Below are 22,182 nucleotides of genomic sequence, written 5' to 3' on the forward strand. Positions count from 1 at the left end.
AGTTGCATGTCTATGCTGCTTATTCACGTATGAACGAGTAATGAATTAATGCTTATTAGAACATTGGAATGTTGGGAGCTCCATTGAAAACAATGGAGTGCTCCAGGCTTATAATGGCTGGTATAAGCCCGGAGCTCCAACATTCCAATGTGTCTTTGTTCACAGCTCTGGCTGTGAACAAAGACGTCAGGGAGCCTGAGGGGATTTGAATCCCCTCGCGCTCCCTGAAGGCTTCGTTTTGTAAGAACATTCTGCCCTCTAGTGGCAGAATGTTCTAATAGCCTTATAGCCCTTCGTAGCAGGGCTATACCGCTATTAAAGTCCCGCTGCGCTAGTTAAAGTCCCTCGCCTTCGGCTCGGGCCTTTAACGCTGCAGCGGGCCTTTAATAGCCGGTATAGCCCGCTACGGCGGGCTATAAGGCTATAGCGTGTGATTTAGGAGTGTGTTTAACAGTGTAAAGGCCTGACCGCATATACGTTTAAAGAGAAAGGCCTGTTCATTTCTTATGTTAGCTAATGTTGTAGGCCGAAAATGATTCCCCTTGGTAAGGCTTTGGGTTTCAGGAGGATGGAAAATCTTAGAGAAGTAAAAAGTTTCTCGTTCCCATGTTTCTGTTGCACGTGCAAGGACATTTAGCTCGTTAGAGAGACTAGGTCTTTGTTTTAGGAGTTAGGATGGTACGAGAAGCCAACAGGGGAGTACATTGGAATTTATGTATAATACTTTCAGCGGAGAAGGTGCCTGGGACCCAAGGTCAAGTGAACCATCATTGGATGGAGTACAAGTTTTGCTGGAAAAGTACTGGAAGAAGACCTGGCTGAAGAGGTGTGCCGAAGGGCATGTTCTATGTTTTTGGGATTTTGTATTAGGGACAGTGCCCCGAGGGTTGAGCAGTTGAGGTTTAGATGGGAAGCTAGAAGGAGCATCTTAGAACGAGCTCTGACTAAGTGAATGTACTTCTAAGGGAGTCTCCACTTCTGACACCTTTTACTCTCTTGCCTGGGAGGGAAATGTTAAGTAGGAATGTCACCCTAGAGCTAGAGTAGGGATAGACTAACAGTTTTTTTCTTTTTAGGCAAATGATTCCTAATGTAGACATTGGACTAACGATTGCATTTCTTATGCTTTTAGAATTAATTGCACTTCTTATCTTGAATCGTATGAGACTCCTACGTAGACTTGCATTTGTATTAGTGCCCATTAATCTTCTTCACCTTGTGTTAAGGTGTTTGTATGTGCAGTTATACTTGGTTATAATAAAATCCTAAAATTTTAGATTCGGAGTCAGTGGTCCTTTTGGAATGAGATTTGATTCTGTTGATTATGTACTTAGAATTGGATTTCCTCCCTTCTACACTATTTAGCAGATAAAATGATCCTGGCGACCTGAGAGGATTCTTGGTGATTGGAAGGTAGGCAAGAATCCGGCCCCATCAAGAGTAATCTCATCCCCAGCAACCTCACCAATCCTGAGTGTTCCTGCAATTGGCAGGAGTAGGCCACTGACCCTGGAACGGTGGGATTCGGTCAAGCAGAACTTTGTGAATGCCCACAGGCTTTTGAGAGTGCACAATCTTTCACGACATTCCAGACATGGAAACCCCATGTGCCTCCTTCCCACCTTGAATGATTTTTTTTCTCTGTAAAATCAGCTTTAGTAAATTCTCAAATACCTTTTACACCAGTAAACAGTCATTTGTGCATATAAGCTTAACTTACACCTACACCACAGACGTTAGGGCTGACCCGGGCGTAGTTATCCCTCCTTGATTGTATTTTGGGATCTGTTGGCACAGCCTTGTATCAAGGCCCATGACTCCTTGCATCAAGTGTCCCTAAGGTAGCAGGAAAAATATGGAGGCTCAAAGATTCGTCCTGTAGACTCTCCTTCCCAGGTCATAGTTCAGAAAACACACTGACTTCCAAACAGGGGTGCGAAGAGGGATGCGGAACAGAAAGGGATTAAAATTGCTGAGCTTGGCACTAGATTACAAAGAGAGAGTTGATTCTATATGTGGCTGAGAACCAACACATGTGTCACTGAATGTTGCTATAATACGTTTACAACTATAGCAATTCTACCCAGTGAAAACAACAGTATTTTCATCACAAGGAGCTGATTTAAATAAAGATAAATGCTTCTCTGTAGCATCCCAAAAGACAACTGTTCACACAGGACAACATTTTGGAGGCCATTCCTTATTTGAGACCAGGAGCAGTGGTTGGGACTAGTCATACCTTCCCAAGCATGCAAGACTCATAATTGACACTATGTCACATGCTCCCCGATCACCAGGTTTGATGTTGCACCTCTATTTAGGGGTGGTTTGAGAGCAGGAAGATAGCATGTAATTTGTTAATTTTTTTTCACACACACATGGTCTACTTCCTCTATCCTACCCTGACCAGTCCCTCACCTCCTATTCTTCTGCAGTCCATAGGGACACTGATAGATTTCATAAAGTGATGTGAAAAGGTGTAGTCTCATTATCATAAACATGGAGGAATGTCTGTGTGGTTCAACCGTGATGTATATTAACTTTATTTCCTCAACAACACCATAAATATCACACTTCTGGTTCCCATAATTATATACATTGCCCCATTTATCCTAGAAAAATATTGATCTGTATCCAAATTGAAGAAAAATATACAGTAAATAATCTACATGGGTCCCAATGCTCTAAATATACTGCCACTCTGCATCTAAAATAGAACGTTAGACCACAATCTCATCAAAACTTGTGTCCATCTGTCCAAAATTAAAATATAGATGTGTCTCCAAGGACTGGAAAATTTCCAACAACATATTGTAAACCTATCCAGAACCAATCCATATATTCATCCCAAAATATTCATTTGGACTCAAATGTGTTGAAACTCTATTTTATATTTAGGATGTGTAACAATAGACCACTGGTTCAAAATATCTAATAATTTGTAATCTGTTGCACTAAAGGAAGGGCAACAGAATCCCCTACATTGGCCTGTGTGAGTTTTCAAATGCACAGAGCAGTAAAGAAAGTAGCAGTGTGCTGGGACATTGTGTATGGTGCCCTGCCACGGGGCAGAGCAATTTATGAACCCATTTCTCAATTTATTCGTATCCAGTAACGTTTCCCCATTATCTGCAATGTGAGAAGTTCAAGCAACTTGTTTTAATATGTGTCAGGGATGACGCAGCAGATCTTGCTGTTTTAACTTGTAGCCTGAGGTGTCGCTCATTTTAAAGCACAGGTTGCGAGTGGTAAGCTGTTTTCTGCCTTAGATTTTGGAGCTCAAGCTGTTGAATGTGGTGTAGGATCTACAACTGTCTGATCACAGATCCATCATGGCCCCAAGGAAACCATACAACTATCTGTCTGGTGCAGCAAAAAGGACGCTAGAGAGGCTGCAGCAGAAAAGCAGAAAGGAAAAGAGAAGCAATGGAAAGAATATGAAAACACCTCTAGTTACAGAAAATAATACATCAGACTCTGGCAGTGTAATGGAAACTGAAAGTCAGGAGGAAATTGGCACTTGCTGTATGGAAGAAGATGTTCAGGAGCAGAATAGTTCTAATTCTGAGGCAGACAACACTACATCCAGTCTCCATCCAGTCCAGATTTTGTGAAGGATCTGTAATCAAGCGACGCTGTGAGCCGCACACAGTAGCAGCGGCCACCGCTCATTTGCTAACCGTGCTAGCTGCCCATTGATTTCCAACCGGCAGCCGGTCCCCCAGGCCCTCCGTCATTGTACCATGAGAGCCCTGCGAGGGCCCCGAGCAGACCCGCAAGGGACTGGCATTGTTGCCTGATTCAAGCTTGAGCACCACCTGACCCACACACTCACTCACACTTGCTACTGTCATCGTTCCTGCCTGGGAACAGAGAGAAGTGAGCAGTGAGCAGAGAGGCACAGAGGGGTACAGAGGTCCAAGCCAGCACAGCGGACCGGGCAGGGGAGAGCAGAGCTTTCAGAGCGGAACGGAGCTGAGCAACCAGACTGTATCAGACTGAACTGGACCACAACCTCTGGACCTGAGGTAGCTAACCCTGAGGGCTTTGTGGGCCCCCTAAGCATGCACCCTGGTGTTGGGGGGGGCATAGCCCCCAGGGCATGCGGTTGTGCTGTGGTGCAGAAGTCAAGAGTGTTAAGCATTAAGAGTCCAACTGATACAGCCCACACACTTTGCCCTTTCAGCCTTCCTAGCCTCCAGTCACCTTATTCCAGCCAGCCTGCTTGCCACGAGGCAGAGGACACCAAAAACTTAACCACACCAAAGGGAACCACCTATCCACCTATCAATGAAGCTAACGCCCCTGGCAGCACAGCCCGCGCCTGGACCGACGGCCCACATAACCACTCAGTACAGTCATACCAGGCAGTTAAAATCCAGAGAGCGCACAAGAAAGCGAGGTCGTAGACTGAGACAGCAGGCTTCCGTATTTCACACCAACTGAAAGTACTCACATGGAGCATTCGAGGCCCGCAGGAACAGCATCATCATCAGAAAAGTGAGAGCTGTTAGGAGGGCAGGCCCCTGAGTGTGTCAAACAGAACCAGGAACAGTAGATTCAAGCGCAAGGCCTCAAGGTGAAACACAGAGAGGACAGGGAAGCAAGTCCGGGTGGACTATGACGGACCTCAAAGCGCATTGCAAGCCCATATCAGCAGATGGAGGGGACATCCAAAGCCCCGCCAGAGGTCGCGAGTCCCGAAACCCGGTCACAACAAGCATCCCGATTCATCAATACTTCCCAAGATTGAAGGCGGAAATAATGGAAGCCTGCACAGGGGGGATGTGAGACCTGTGGCAGACCCCAGACCAGGCCCTAGCCCTCCAATGGTTGGCCAAGTCGTCACATCACAGAGAGAGGCCTTCACTTGTAACCTAAACAACACAGCCCATAGTAGCCCTGAAGAATCATTACTCGTAGAGATGGCAAAACACGCAGTCATGGCAGGAATGCCTGCGGACAGCTCCAGAGCCCAAAGCACTACCAACAATCAACATAATCACAGCATGCCAGAACCTGCTATAGTGCTACCAGCAATAACCAAGATCATCAGGATATCATCAACAATAAATGACGGTGACGTCTTATCTAAAGTCCAGGGCAAAAAACTCATGGGCTCCATTCAAAAAAGGAACGTGTTCGAAATAGAGGCCCTTGTCCATCACATCAATAACCAGGAACTTGACCCATCGGATGACTCTATCAACCATAGTATCAAGGGAAGCAGACATATTTGCTTTACTCCAGCAATTAAATCAGGAAGAGCGCAATCGCAACAACAACTCATTGACTTCGGTGACCCTCGTACCTCATATACAGTACCCCAAGTCCCAGGAGCGACTCCACGATGTAGGCTCCGACTCACCGAAAATTCACCAATGGACACAGACAGTGACCCATTTACAATGACAGATGTATGTAAAGGAGCAACTATCTGGCACCTGCCCTCAAAACCCAGATTCCAATAATAAGGATGGTCCGACACATATTTTGAACACAGTAAACTCTTTCCTGCTGGCAACAGTGAAGGCACTCATGTGGCAATCTCATAAATTAGAGATACAAGTGGAACTAATACACATGCTGGCACAAAGCATACATACCATCGATAAAAAAGTGGATACGCTTAATTCCAAAATCGACCTGTGGGCCTAAAGAGAAAACGGCCCCGGGGCCACCCCAGGCCTAGCAAGCAACACATGTGATACCAAGAGCTCCTTCGGTACCATGCTCTCAGACGCAGGCTGTAGCTCCAAAACTAGCATGGACAACTATCATCCTAGCAGAACAACAGGCCAAATGGAAATCAAATGACAGTTCTCTAGACACCAAAAGAAAAAACTAAGGAAATTGCAGAAAAAAACCAAAAGGGATAAGGGCGTGTCACTCGTACAAAAAAAGCTTGAAAAGCCATTGAACGCAGCCCACAACCAGCCAATGATCAGAGCAGACAGTACCCCGAGGGGTCCAGGAAACTATTCGATCTCCCGAATAAATCCCAGAACCTCAGAATAAGTGGCACAGGCCAAAAAATACCAGGAAGCAATTAAACCCAACACCCTTAATCCATCAAACACAGACGGCTGAAACAAGGTAAGCCCAACCCCTTTTTCCATAGACTCAGCCCCCAACCCTCAGGTAAAGCTCTATTCTGAGGAGGTAAACTCTATCAGCAACAGTGCATCTAAAGGACCAGAATGCCTGGAACCTCTCGGGCACCCAAAGGGACTTCCCAAGGTCAGCAGTAGCCCGTCAGCTCATACAACAGCTCACAGGCCTGAGGGTACACAACAACGCGCGCAGGCTGTGCTGCCGCCCCAGCACCAAAACGGAAAATTGGCACAGGAATGCCCCAAACATCACCCATAGAAACAAAATGCGAAGGCCTGAACACCGCCTCATCATAAACGACATCAACATGGGTGATGACATGTGTATTAAAAAGCACTAAACAGATCCCAAATTACAGCTACGAGAATAACATCAAAATCCAGCTTCATAAGAGTGGCAGAATCAGATACTATACAGAGGCATATGCAACCGATGACCCTAAGTAATCAGATGACTGGGCCTGGATTTCAGCACCGCTGCACACAAATGGGAGGGTACAGTCCTAGCATAGGAAAGCATCTGAACGTTTATGGACATCAACACTACCAGATGCCGAGGGATGCACAGACAACTACCACTGAAGGGCCAACGGAAAAGCCTACAAGATCCATGATTAGAATAATAAGCTGAAATGTTGATGGGTTTAGAACAACTACAGCTGACAAAGACGCAATGGAACTCCTTCAAATAGGAGATATCCTATGCCTTCAGGAAACATGGCTGACAACACCAAGCTTGATTAATGGCTTTCAGGAGTTTCATACTCTGGCACACAAGAAAAACCTTTTTGGAGGACCCATCGGCGGGATTTCGATTCACATAAAACTTAACCTGCAAGTTAGAGGTAAGGAATGGCCCACACACTCATCCGATGTCCAGATCATAAATATAACAGGATTAACTCTAAATGGAATACCAACTACCATTGCAGTAATCAACCTCTATGTTAATCCAAAAACAGAAAGAAAACCTCAAGAAAATTAGGATAATCACAAACTTAATCAGAGAATATTTTTACAAACATCCGGACTATGAGTGCATCATGAACGGGGACTTTAACTTGAGAGATCTCCTCTGCCTAGATCAAAACAAAGGGGAGAGGGGGTGGAGAATCATGGAGGCCTGCATCAATGAACTTAAGCTGGGGAGCGCAAGTCAAATAGGACCGCCGAACAGTAAAACTCAACCCACTTTTAAAAATATCTCCACGCTCGACTACATCTTTTTGAGTAAAGTCTTGCTGATAAGGTGCGAAGATTATAGAGTGCACTACCCTACAGCGAGTGACCATCATCCATTATCCATCCTTGTGAATATAAGTGCTACAATGCACTAGGTGCATCCCCCGGCCAAATACTCGCTGAAACCATTGACTTGGCACCAATAAAAATAATCAAATGGGGTCTCTCCTGCCGGGCCAGCTACAGTCAATGGAAGCAGACTATATCTATAACCGGCATTGGGACCAGTTGGACAGAAACAATGGCTTCACTATTTAATGCGGTGAGCGCAGGAAGTGTACCCTTGTACAAAGGAAGACATGCTGGAAAGGGGCCCATCCACCTCCACGACAGTAAGGAGCTGGAAGAGAGCAAAAAGTGGTACCATTGTGCAGAATCACAGCATAGGATGAAAAAGTGCGCATGGACAAAAAGAAACTGCAAACCGTTCGAAAATTGCCCAAAAATCTATCTGGCAGCTGAAACAGAATGATATAGTAGAGAAATGAAAAGACATCTACACATTATTAGCACCCAACAAAAATAGGGCATTTTGGCGATATGTCAACAGCCTCCTTGGCGTAGCCCATACAGAGAACGCTGTACCCGCCAATGAATGGGCAGCTCATGCAACAAAGCCTTATGTCGACCAAGAAAAACCATTGGATAATCCCATGGAGGTCTAGGGCAATCACCCAGGTGAACCTGAGGCAGCCCACATGGTAATACCAGAAAAAGAAACCCTCTTCGTCCTAAAGGGTATCTGGAAGGATGGGGCACCAGGACCAAATGGCCTACCGGGTAGCATCTTCAATGAAGATCGGGAATTCTGGGCCCCTCACATGCACAGCTTGTTCAATCAATGTTTTCTTACCTCGACAGTGTCGGAATCTGGGAAAGGCTCCCTCTTGCACGCTATCTACAATAAAGGGGTGCGCATCACAACCAGAGAACTATATACTGATTGCCTTGTTGGATGTTGATGGGAAGGCGTTTGCAAAAGTGCTCCTGAAAGAACTAGAGGTCTGGATGAACAAAAACCATATTATACCTTAACACAAGACAGGATTCCAGCCCAACTCATTCACGCTGGACAACGCCAATGCCCTGTCTTACCTGGCAACAGGAGCAACAGAAGTCGCCTCTCCACCGCTCTATGCCTGGTTTGTTGATTACAGTGCAGCCTATGATGGCATCAATCGTAACATTCTTTGGGCCAAGCTTGCAAAATGGGGCAAACTGATGAAGCTCTTGGAGGCCATAATGATGCTCCACATGGGCACATGGGTTCGCACCAAGCTCTCGCAGACCTATGTGATAGCCAAATCTATACCAACAAAGGGTTAACCGCTTCAGTGCCCATGACGAGATAGTCTCGTCATGGAGCGCGGTTGCGCTGTGCCCATGACGAGACTATCTCGTCATGAACCCCGCCCGCTTATTCAACGCCCGGCACAGGGCGGGGAAAGGGCGGGGCACTGAAGAGGTTAAAACAGGGTTGCGTGATTGCTCCCACCTTGTTTGATTTATACACCACAGACTTGGGTGAGGCGCTATTGAAAGTTAACATCTTTCCACCTAAATTAAACCATCTTAGACTCCCCATCATGCAGTACACAAACGACATGGTATTATTGGCCCACACTAGAATTGGCATGAAAAGGGCACTGGAAGCTCTACATCTGTACATTATGGATAACAAACTCCACGCCAACGCATTAAAAACAAAGGTCCTGGTCTTCGGCCATAAACCCAAAAAGCACCTGCTAGAATGGCACCTTGGCCCATTAAGGATCACCACTACTAAAAATACACCTATTTGGGAATACAATTCATAGACAATGGGAGATTGAACTTGCAGGCCAAGGGGGTCGAAGCAAAGGCAGCTAAGGTTAAATAATACAGGCTATGTGTCTGACGGGTCATGCAAGATGAACTGATCCCTACGCTGAGCTACGGCCTCTTTGTCTTCCCGGGCCAACTAACTAAAAAACTGGAACGACTACACATAATGGCCTACTGAACGTAATTCAACCTTCCCTACTCAACTAGGTGCACACTAATGCAGTGGGAGTTTAATATTCCAATGATGGACATCGAATGCAAAAAAGACATCATTAAACTGCACTACAGGGTTTCAAAGGCGGATTCCGACACAATCAGGGAAGCACTAAAAGTAGTGTTCCAGGACAACAACAGAACTTGGGCTAGGCAGCTCTTAAAAGCTAATGGGACACTGAGCTGGCCACCAAGGACCATAACCGATTCACCTTTCACAATGGCCACCCTGAAAAGCCTGTTGAAGAAACCGGGCAAATGTTTCTCAAGGCTACAGAACCTCGAATGAATCAGCGACATCCCTGGTGTTGAGGGCCTTTTCCACTCACCTGAAACCGCAGCAAGTCAACCTTATTTGAAAGTTGGGCTGGGGAGGACAGACCTACAGAACATAGTGAAAAATAGGCTCCACACATTGCCAATTCGGGACCACTGGACACACTGGAAACACAGAGTGTCTGGGAACAAGGGATGTCGCCTGTGTCATTATCATACAGAATCAGCAGAGCACATCATTTGGTGCTGCCCAGTGCTGCTGGGACAAAAGTGACTATATCAAAGAACTATGCTCTTGCAAAATGGCGTGAGAACGTGTAAATAGGCCCTAATGCTTATTTCCTCCATTACGGAGCTGACGGCCCTCGCACAAATTGGCAAGTTCCACGCAGAAGCAGCAAGGATCTTAAGAACTAACCAAGCAATGGAGAAAAAAGCCCGTAACTTACAAGCTGCTGCCCACTAAGAGCCATAGTAAACCAATTGGAGGAGCACTCCACACGAACCGGCTTCGACAAGCTTAGTCACGCACTATGCACTTCTGATTCCTAAGGCGCACACTGGCTTGCATGAAGGATGGATCATTCTAAGGGCCCGCATACGGTTATGAATTTTGATCAAGCTCCTCACATAATCTTTGGCGAGGCCCTTTTTCACCAAATAGATCAACAGAGCATGCATTTTGATGATTTTAATATCAGGCACACACTTTCACGGATAAAGGTCTTACCACTTTAGGGGCCAGCATACGGTCTTGTTTTTCCATCAGGCACCTTACATAATCTCTTGGCCGGGCCCTCTGCACCATCATGCGCCAAATAGACCAACACTTTACAGAGCATGTAATTGGCGATTTTAACATCAGATTTTTACCGACCGGGGCAGAGTACCGCTTTCTATTTGTTGCACTAACCGTTGACACCCGCCCTGCATAATTTAAGCCTATGCATGCCTACACGCCACAACATTGCATGCCCGTGCACCTCTTAGTCTTGGCTTTGCGTAAGTATTGTCTCACCCCGCACTCGCTATATAAACCACCTTTGACCACACACCTAGGATGACTGTTAATTTTGCATGGCGACAAATCCTACAACATTTTTTTATTTTTTATATCACATCATTTTATTGCACAGCTCATGCTATCTTTTAAACTTTTTATATTTACTGTCTTTTTTATGCTATTAGTTTTATATAAGATTTTAAGTAATCATACAATTAAGATTCATTCATTCGATTCTGAGGCAGAGGATGAAAGTGAGACTGCAAGAACTATTTTGACTTCTGATAAAGATATACAGCTGGATCTGCATACATGGCCAAAAGCATTGAGTCAGCATAATATGGACAAGCTGATTTTAGCCAGGCCATTCAGAGACACAGAGAGAGACAAGAGAACCTATCCAAAAACGTATGACTGACACTTCACACCTGTGCATTTCTATAAAAACCCTTACAAACAATGAAAGTATTGAGAGAGAGTGGCTGGTATACTCCAAAACAGCTGATGCAGCATATTGTTTCTGCTGCAACTTGTTTAGTAAAGAGTCAAGAAAACTCTCTACTACAAGATTCAGTGACTGGGCACATGTTGGAGAACACCTGCATTCACATTAAAAGTCTGCTGATCGTATGCAGCACATGCATTCATGGTATGAAGCACAAGGGAGACTTTTAACTTGTACAGGGATGGACCAGGCAGAGCAGACCTTACTTCAGTCCGAAATCCAATATTGAAGTTTTATTTTGCACCGTCTTGTGTCAATAGTACAGTTTTTAGTAGATCAAAACTTGTCATTTAGGAGAACCAATGAGAAACTTGGAAACATTAAAATGGCAATTTTCTGGGTCTAGTAGAAATGCTTGCTACTATGATGATCTCATGGCAGAACACTTTGGAAGAGTCAACAGAAAGGAAATAGCAGACCATTACCTAAGGAAAACAATTCAGAATAAAATCATTCAACTTATGTCACAAAACATCCAGAAAAGATTGATAGATATTATCAGGTCTTCCAAGCATTATTAATTCATACTGGACTGCACACCAGACATACGTCATAAAGAGCAAATGACTGATGACTTGTATAGTTAATATATCCTCAACAATCCCTTCAGTAGAGGAACACTTCATGGGTTTCATACCTGTAGATGACACAAGTGTGTAAGCCATTAGTGAAGTACTACTTGACAAACTAAAAGATTTAGGAATACCTCTTGAACACTGCAGTGGTCAAGGTTATGACAACGGAGCTAATATGAAGGGAAGACATTCTGGTGTGCAGAAAAGAATACTAGACAGGAATCCCAACGCAATTTTCCTTCCTTGTGCTTGCCATTTTCTTAACCTAGTTCTGTGTGGCACAGCGAAGTCATCAACTACAACACTGTGTTTCTTAGGGTATTTATAGAGAATATATTACGTTTGCAGCCTCAACAAAAAGATGGGCCATACATACCTTTTGTGTGAGTACTGCAGTTGTAAAGAGGCCATCAGACACACAATGGGAGAGCATAATTGAGAGTGTGAAAGTTATGTTCAACTATGCCCCTGATGTTCACAGAGCATTGATAAAGTTTCTAGATATGCCTAATCTTGGTGGACAGACATTCTCTGATACCCAGAGCTTACAGAATCAGTTTCACTTATTTCTATGTCTTGTTAGCATTGCTATCTGGCATGAAATTTTAGGTAAAATTAATAAAGTAAGCAAATTCATGCAAAGTGTTGATATGCAGCTAGATGTTGCCATTGCTCTGCTGAAAAGTATTTTGGATTACACAAGAGTATCTTGAGACTGGATTAGATAAAGCTATTGAAGTTGCCTCTGAGACAGCCTCAAGGTTTGATGATCCAGTGGAGACCAGCTTTGAGAGTGAGAAGAGGACAAGAAGGAAGAAACGACATTTTGATTATAAAGGAAAAGATGATCCAGTAATTGGAGCAGAAGCAATATTCAAAATTGGATTCTTCAATGTCATTGTTGTCCAGGCAATCAGCAAACTCGAAGAACACTTTGAAAAATGATAACATTTAATGACAGATATAGGTTTGTGCACCAAATCATATTATGTAAATCCTAGGAAACAGGAGAGCTTGAGAAAAAGTGCAAAGATGCAGCTACCTATTTTCAAGACGACATTGCAGAGGATGAACTCATCACAGAAATTTAAAACTTTCAGGGTCTGTACAAGAAATGCAAGCCTGATACAGATGCAGAATGTACTGGTTCTGCTCTCTCTGTTCTCAAATACATGTATGACAACCGCTTGCATGAAATGTATCCCAAGTTACATAATTCTTAGAATTTCTTTAACAGTTCCTGTCACAGTAGCCTCTGGGGAACGATCCTTCTCAAAGCTGAAAATTATTAAGAATTACTTGAGCTCTTCAATGGCCCAGGCCCGGCTGACTGGCTTGGCACTGATATCAATTGAACATGAAGTTGGACGAACTCTCGACTACAGTGAATTAATAAAAGAATTTGCAGGACAGAAAAAGTTTCCTTTTTGTGAAGAAGTAGTATTATATATTATTCTTTTACATGTGCACTTATATAGTTAAATTTTACTTGTTGTACTTTTTGACAATCTACTAAAATAAAATGATTAGCAATGAAAAACAATTTGATGTGTGTCATGGGAGGGCCTAGACAGAATACTCTGCACAGGGCCCAAAATACCCAATCATCCTGAAAGAGGCAGTGAGCACAGAGAATAACTAAATCTATATAAATAACTGAAATTTTACTCCAATCAATCTAGAAATCATGGTCAGAATTTCATGCGAGGTGTTGATGAACATTGACAGTTTTGACCGTGTATAAAGTGTAGTCCACAGGTTGCTTACAGCATTTGAGACTATTGTGGCAAGGGGAGAAGTGTAATCTTGATCCCATCTGAGATATTTTAGGAGTGCATCATATTCATTCGTAGTCAGCATTTAAATATATTCTGTGTAATTAATGTTACTAAAGGGATTGGAGTTTTGCATATTTAAAGAATACCACATGAAATACTCATGTATAGAACGTGATTAATAAAGGTTTATGTGACATTTACATATTAATGTGACAGGTACATTTGTCCCATTGTGAGGTCATTAAACTAGAGCGGGTGCCAATTAATGTTTAAACATTTATATGTTATAGGTGTATTTAAATTGATAGTTCGTGATTCTTCACAATTTATACATGTATTAAGAAGTTGCATTTATTGTGTGTTTAGAAGTGTGCACATATTCTGTAGCCCTGTACACTACTAAAATTGTCCAGAGTGGGCCTCGAGAAAAAGCTTGATTCATGCTCAAGTTTAGAGTTTAACATGTAATTCGAATTTAACCTTCAATGTAGAATGTGAATACTTGTATTTTGTTCCACTTCATGTATGGAGACAGAAAGCCTCATTAAATAGCATAGGAGGTTTTGTTTTTCTTAGATAGCAAGGTATGAGAAGATAAAGTTGTCAAGGAGAAGCGTGGGAAGGAGCAAGGAGGCAAGTTCTCATGAGAGAGGAGAGGAATGACTAAGGACAAGCAAACTTGCAACTTATAGATGTGGGAAAGGTGGTGAAGGTATCCAATTGTGCCAGAGCTTTGAAATTTTACTGGCAAAAATCATGTGGGATTGTTTACTCTGACTGCAATTGATATTTTATGCTGAACAATGTGAGGGACAGAAGCGACATCTTAGGTTTTCATTGATAGCAGACCTATGCTTCTGCTTGTGTGGCTTTACCTATGGTTAGAATACCTTCAACACAAGACTCCGACATCTAATACCTTTCTGATTTCCCCCTTACACACGGTGTCTTGGCATTAGGGTTACCCTTTGAATGCAGTGTAGGGAAAGATAGCTTGCTCATGCTCATTAAGGAGAATAATTTGATGACATGTAATACTCAGTTCTTTTTCCTGTTCATCTGTATCATCATCTTAGAGTTAGTCGTCTGCTTTGTATTATAAAGGGTAAATCTCTTCAGGAGATTTTGACTTATTTTAGTCTTTCTGTACTTTTATATGATTATGTTGAGAGGTCTACATTGATTTGGTCCTAAATGAATAATTAAATCCTACTAAACTCAGATTAAGTTGTCAAGTGGATTATTGTGTGGCCACATTGGTTGAACTACATTGAGATGTTAACAAGTGATGTTTTTCTCCTTTTAAGTCTCATGCAGCTTGAAAGGTCGCCCCTCTGAAGATGAATGTTTGAATGGGCCCAAGCTCCAACACAAGCTAACAGGGATATTAGTAGCTATTTATGCTTCTGAGCCCTTAAGTTATTTTACATAGGTTCTCTTGAACACGCCAGGTTTGAACAATTTGCTGTACATGTCTTAGGTACCCTTTAAGAGATCGTTCTCAAATTTACTACGTCAGGCCAATGGCAGGTTGTTTGAGTAAACTTTGCTAACTATAGGCAAGATTTATGCTGCCTCTTATGAGATGCAGAGATTGGACAACACTAGTGACAGAGTAAAATCAAAAGGCGATATCATTGTGAGCTGAATATCCACAGTAGTCTACCTGGAGTTAGATGGAGAGCACAGTGATGAAGTATGCTACACTATGTTGGTAATGGCCTGCCTTCTGCATGATGGATATGCACAACAGATGACTTGTTCCACTAGTTTGTTGACAGAAATAGCAGACCCATACCTATCAGTTGTAGCCCAGTAGTCCAGCAGTGTTGTTAGCGAAGAGCTAACACTTGCAATGAAGTTCCACCTATTATGCAAATAGCCATAGTGAGGGGGGTGCTGGGATTCAACGCTTCTCTACCACTAGTGGCATATGGCATGGAGATAGTCTGGAGTCATCATGTTTGTAAACATTTGTATAGCACTAAAACAATTTAGGGCATCGAAAGAGTTGTATGTACAGTATATTGACCTTATCTACATAAGTAATTAGATACCAGCTGTTGAATTCTGCTGGTAAAGTTCTCTACTTTGGGGGATTTTATGCAAAATGTAGAAACTTCATCTTTGCTTCATTTAAGTTCGACCAGATACATTTATCACTGACTTCCACTAATATTTAGTACATCGTGTGTAGCAAGAGTGACAGAATTACAGAGTTAATATATAGTAACTACAATTTCCTCAGGCGTGAGTGGTGAGGAAAGGCGTGAGTGGTGTGAGTAAGAAGCAAATGTAGTGCCAAAGGGTGCATTTTCAAGAACATAAGTGCATTAGAGTGTTAACATTGACTTTGCCTAATGTAAAGATTAATTTACATAGAGAACGAAACAATACAATGGCTTACAGGCTATTGAGGCTGATGTGGGCTCAGAAAGGCCCTAGCACATGTGACCACTTGTGTGTGTGTCTGCACACCTGTGTGTTGATGTGTGTTTGTGTACGTTCGTTGCATTTTTCTGAGCACGTCAATGTCCCATGCTAGTGTGGGACAGGGCACTTTCTTGTCCTACCTCTAGATACATGACTGCTGTAGATGTGCTTTACATCCTGTTTAGTTAATTTCGAGAGTTAGATGTTAACTTAGTATTTATGAAATGTATTGGAATGAGATGTCTATGAAGTTAATATAAATGCTAAATATGAGTAATCAAAAGCAAAAGTGAAGAGCACAACTTGTAATGTACCCCAACATTTACCACAACCTGATACAAAGTATAGTCCATAGAAACTGTTACACAGAAATGAACTAAGTCGTTTTGGCCTTTCGGAGACCTCCACAAGGTCTTCAGTTCTAAGAAGCAAGAGTGAGTGGAGTGCTGAATGGAGTAGACAGGTTCAGCAGATCAATACCCTGGTTGAGCCTCCATCGAGGAGTGATTTGGACATCAAAAAGTGCAGCTTCCTTTTGCCTATTGGTCCAAAACCATAGATCCTACTCGTTTGATGGGCTTCTATGAAAGACTGTCCTCTCCAGCCTTTTCATTAACTATGGAACATAGAAATGGAAGATGACTTATTAGAGCATATTTGTGCATGAGGCATTAACCCAGTACTACAGAAATAGTTAATAGAATCTAGTATAAGAGACAAAAGTTATTTTGAACATTCCTAAATGAGACTAGAAGGGCAGGGTTGTTCAGTAAAATGTGTTAAACTGAGACCGGCATTGGTGTGTCTTGAAGTTACTTCTGCAACCTGAAATTGGGAATATCTGAGTTTTCAGCAAATAACACCCCACAAATTTTATGAGTAGTTGCTGAGGATGAATTTTTTGAGTTTCTCTCAATAGTGACGGGAGCACCTTAACAAATCAGTTAGTCTCAACAAAATTCCCAGTTCTGAACAAAAACAATTGTTAGACTTTTAATTATTTCCTCTGTTCGAGTGACCCAAGTCCGATATGAGGGGTTACAGTGACCCTTTGAGGAATACGAAGTGATAGTTTAAAAGCTCTTTATACGCTGATTGCCCTGATGAAGCAAATGCAGTTCCTGTGAAACACGTGTTTTCTAGGAAATAGTGAAAACTGATACTTGGCTACTGACACCTTCCAAGAAATCTAACTGTTGTTTTGAGCTTTTCGGCTCACTCTGAACTGACAAAACAAGAAGTTCTTGTTCAGAATTATGGATCATGTTGTGCGTTACTGATTTGTGAAGACACCCCTCGACCACTGAGAGACTTTTTTTAAGCAGTGTGAGACCAGGCAACTGGCACAACCTTTGGGGCTGCAGCATAATGATTGAAATACATAGTTGTTTGAGGTATTTTCAGTTTCTATTGCTTTCTAATGTTATTGACGCGTTTTCCTACACAGCTTTGAAGTTAATTACACCATTAAAACGTGTGGTTCAACTAGCAGCTTTCTTTGCCCATTACGGTTTTAAACAGTTTTCAGGGACAAAAATATATATTTCAAACAATTGTCTCCAACAGGTGTCTGTTTGCTTACAAAATAGCGGTTTTGAAAACATTCTCCATTTGCCTTAGTTTTACTTTGTTCGCATCAAGTATAGGGAGCCCTTTTTGGTTGGGGTCCAGACCAAAGTCTTGTCAACAACCTCCAAAGGAAGGGTAATCTGCCACAAATTAAACAACTGGCAAAGGGTTTGATGGCACGCCAAAAATCAGTCCTCTAAATGCTGTTTTTGGTTTGCAGTCAAAACTAATGCGAATTGCCCAGTCAGAAAGGTCAGTTATATGGCTCTTCACATGAAATGTCTGTACATGTGAGCTTTTTTATGTACTGGGTTAAGAGTACAAATCATGAGCTATTGGGGTCATTGAAAGAGCTATCACTAGATAAAGATAAAGAGACCCATATCAGCTGATTAAGAGGTCTCACAGAACATGAATCATTACTAATAAAATTATATCAGAATGCAGTAAAATGTGTTTTCTGAAATAACACTTTGAACACATTGACTAAACAAAACACAGAATCATGTTGCTGGGATTTTGCAGCAGGTCATTCTGACCAATGCATGGGCTCTTGCAACACATTTTAAATATTGCATGAATAAGAACACTATATGTAACCTTCTGAAGTGTGGCTCATTCCACTCCTTTAGATTATGCTGATCACCTGCAGTCATAACTCCTTGGGTATAGATACAGCCTCTGAATCTCCCCATAGGATATGCAAAGCACTGTGCAGATCAGTGAGAACATTTGCTATCACTTTGCCTAATAATGATCAGCTCACTATTACAAAGTTGTTGATATTAAAAATTACACTACCTTGTCAAGTATATTTTTCTCAGTGTTTTAAAGTTCAATGGAGCTGCATAAATATTTATAGAAAACAAATGTACATTGCTTACCTTACTTTGAAAGGTCCACTGACATTATTACTGTATATTATGTATTGGTTATCAGTTTGTGGGGGGCAAATGAGGTGAAAAAAAGTGTTAGTGAATGATTCTCACCACACTTCAGTAGGTGTAGACTCATTTCCCGGTAACGAGATCTGAACACATGGCACTCCGGCTACCACAATATTACATTGGGACTTATCAACCATCAGAGGGTTTCAGTCTCGATCAATTATTTCACCTCAATGTGCAGCTAGTTGGCAGCCTTACACTTTTGGGACTGAACGTCATGCATCTCTGATACAGGACAGAGCCAGTAGCGGTCCGTGGAGGGAGTTCGGTGGGGCGGTGAGGTGGGGCGGGGAGGGGCAGGGTAATGTAAACACCGGAATATGGATGAACGGAGGTAAGTACACATTTAAATAAATACACCGAATTTCGTTGCGCGCGCTGCATCGCATTTAGCGATGCAGCGCACGCAAAGGAATTCGTTTTATTTATTTAAATATGTACTTACCTCCGTTCACCCATATTCCGGTGTTTACATTCCCCCGCCCCGCCTCACTGCCCCACCGAACTCCCTCCACGGACCGCTACTGGGACAGACACAATAGAAATGTAAAAGTTGTTTATAGAAGAAATCATCTTTGAGCCATTAACTGGATAAGCAGGTTTTTGATTTGAGATTTAGTCTGCGCTTTGGAAGGCTCATGGATCTGGGCGTACTGTTTGCACGAATTCCTTTGAAAGCAGATTCACTCTGATTATCGCCTTGAAAAAACCCAATGTAGGGACAAAACATGTGTCGGCTGGAATCGCCTATGGATCAACACCCTCAAAGAATCTGTATTCTCTGATGTACAGTTGTAACCATAGTGGTGATATCTTTGTAGATTTTTGTAAAATTCAGGCTGGAATCACCTATGGAGCAACAGTCTCAACGCATCTGTATTCTCAGATGTACAGTTGTAATCATAGCGGTGATATGTTTGTAGTTTATGAGTAACAATCATCATTAAGGTAAAGATTTTTTCTATTACAACACTTGAAAGTTTTCGATGAATCATTTGAATTAAGTTGCTGATACATATATTTCAAAACATTTTATTCATTGTCCCTGTACCCAAAACGCTGAAACATAAGACATACTATGGGATTGCTCCGTTATCTTTTTTTTCAATGTGTGTCTGGGCAAAGATTTTCTTTGATCCAGACATAAACATCCTGGCAACTGTTGTGCTAGTGTCTTGAGCACCATTGTTCAATTTCTTCTCCAAAGACAGAGATGTGAGAATGTTATACCATTGTTGCCCTTTTTGTACTATGAGATTGGTTTTTTACAGCTATATACTACCCTACCTTATTTTGCCGTTTTTGTCTTCTCCGCAGTCTCAGGAACTCTTTGTGTTGCCTGGAAACAAAGTTCACGGCTGCATATTCCAGCAAGGCAGCAAACACAAACAGAAGGCACACTGCCATCCAGATGTCAATAGCTTTCACGTAGGATACCTGAAATGACAGCACAACCACAGGTCCTGGTGAGTGGAGCATCCTGATTGCTGTGCAGTGGCATGAACAACACAGTTCAAATTACACCAATGAAGCACAGATTTCTGTTTCCCTCTAGACAAGTTCATTCATTTATTCTGCTTCTGTACACCACATTACTAGGCTGTCTTGTTGTCAATGTAGCGCCAAGATACTCCTCGCGGAGTGATAGTCGCGCTTTATAAATACAATCTCAAATCAAATCAAATGTGTGCTTTTTATATTTGTGGCATTTTAATATTTTCTCAATATAAACAAATACAGATTACAAAGTTCTAAAGAAACGAAATCAATAGCGAGACAGAGCCATATGGGATATGGAACCACAACTGGTATTGCAAGTGGCAATAACACCTTGGCAAAATACATTTATAACGAAAGCATTATTTTATATTATTTCAATGTGTTACAGTATAACATGCTTGTCAAACAAAACATATACTGAATCATTCTATATTTAATCACACTAAAGAAATGTCCAATGTTAATAAAAATATGGAGCCAGATGAAAGTTTAGTGCTACTATTTCCAAACTACCCAACTTTTGACTTCATAATTTGACCCACCCAGACAGTCACGGCTGGTTATTGGCACTCACAAGGGCACCGCCCATCAAAAACCAAAGGTGAATGAAACCCCAGCAGCAATGTGAAACCAAACAATCTCACCATGCTCAAAATGTAAAAAAGGCTGAGTTTTACATTCTGTCTCTGATAATGTGGCTATTTATTGTGACTGAATGAATGTCATTGTCAGCAGAGATACTCACACAAAGGCACACTACATAGAAGTCTCACGGCCCATGCCACAGGTAGTGAGTGCAGCATGCCAGCTACAAAGGAGGAGTGTGAATTATAACTGGTGTGAAAACATGCCTTTTCTGAATTAGCACAAATGATAAAACAAAGTTAGCAAACCCATCTTCCTCCTGTTCGGTTTAAAACAGGTCAAGAAACTCAGGGCCTTTCGGCCTAATTTATGGAAGGGGATGATGCAAATGCTCTGTTTTTCCGTTCATTGGACCTATTTATGTGATTGTACTATGCTATGCACCGATGCATTTTTCTTTTTTGAAAATAAAAACAGTTTAAAAAAAAAAGAAATTCAGGGCCAAAAGGTGCCTTTTATAGCATATTGACCGTATATATAGGGTAATTATCCAAAGTTTCGGAAGGGGCACTAATGCTTTCATTGAGTGGCTGCCGAGCATTACCCTCCCAAATGATGTTAGAGGTTCACTCTTCACAGGAAAAATGAAACAAGCATTGACATAGCCAATAGGTCTCGCCTTTGGGCCCTTATAAGTGTTTAGCCATGCAACAGTTGCATAACTAAATACTTTTAAGGTCCCAAAAGCGAGACCTATTGGCTATGCCAAGCGGCCGTGCGGCCGCGAAAGTAAAAGTAATCTCGGTAAAGTGCAGCGCGCGCGCCTGCGCACATGCACTGTAGCTCTAGGCTGGCCTGGTAGCACTTTTTGGAGCCCTCTCAATAAGTCTCACCAGACCAGCGCATGCGCTGGGTCAGGCGAGACCTAAAAATGGTGCATTTTTCCACCTTCCCTATTTCAAGCATATTTTCAGACATATGTTTGACCGAGAATCTCGAAGGAAGGGGCGGAAAAATCAAACATTATGCAAATATCACAATCATCGGCAATAGACAGAAGAGCTAGACAAATCGTACAGGTTCATACAACAGTGCTACTTCTCAATTTAAACATCCCTTACAGATCAGACATTGTACACTAATCTACCCACTCGCAACAGTGGAGGAGCGTTGCCCCACTGGCTCAGAGTCAGCAGCTGAAAAATAAAACAATATTTTATTATCGTGTTTTTTTTAGCGGCTGGATGAGCCAGCGTGTGTCAGGGGGACGGGGCCGAGCCGATCCATGAAAGGGAGGAGGAATTAAGTGCTATGTGCACTTCTAAGTAGTCATGTCTGTTTTGCCGGCCGTCTCCGGCCGGCCAAACAGACATGGGTATTTAGGTTTCTCCACCCAGCTGTATTCTATAGCCAGGTGGGGAAGCGGCACAGACTCCCTGTGCTTGAGCAGAGTGTCAAACCCGCCCACTCAGACCAATCCCAGCGCTGCTCTCATAGTATGAGAGCAGCATCTGGTTGTATGGGGGATCTGTCCCAGGGACTGCCGGGAGAAGCAGAAGAACGGGTGGAACACTGGAGCGTAAGGCGGCCGTAGGATCAGGTAAAATGTTTTTAAATGT

The 22,182-nt window shown here is 42.5% G+C and overlaps 1 protein-coding gene across 1 annotated transcript in view; it reads right to left on the reverse strand.

The window, feature by feature from the left end:
• The window catches only part of GLRA2 (glycine receptor alpha 2), a 938,599-nt gene that overhangs the window by 139,715 nt on the left and 776,702 nt on the right, over positions 1–22,182 (reverse strand). The window contains exon 8 of the mRNA XM_085622202.1: positions 19,766–19,915. Within this exon, the coding sequence (XP_085478328.1) occupies positions 19,766–19,915 (150 nt within the window). The remainder of the gene's footprint in view (positions 1–19,765; positions 19,916–22,182) is intronic.

Source organism: Triturus cristatus, chromosome 8 (assembly GCF_964204655.1).
Source record: "Triturus cristatus chromosome 8, aTriCri1.1, whole genome shotgun sequence".
In the NCBI taxonomy this organism is placed as follows: domain Eukaryota; kingdom Metazoa; phylum Chordata; class Amphibia; order Caudata; family Salamandridae; genus Triturus; species Triturus cristatus.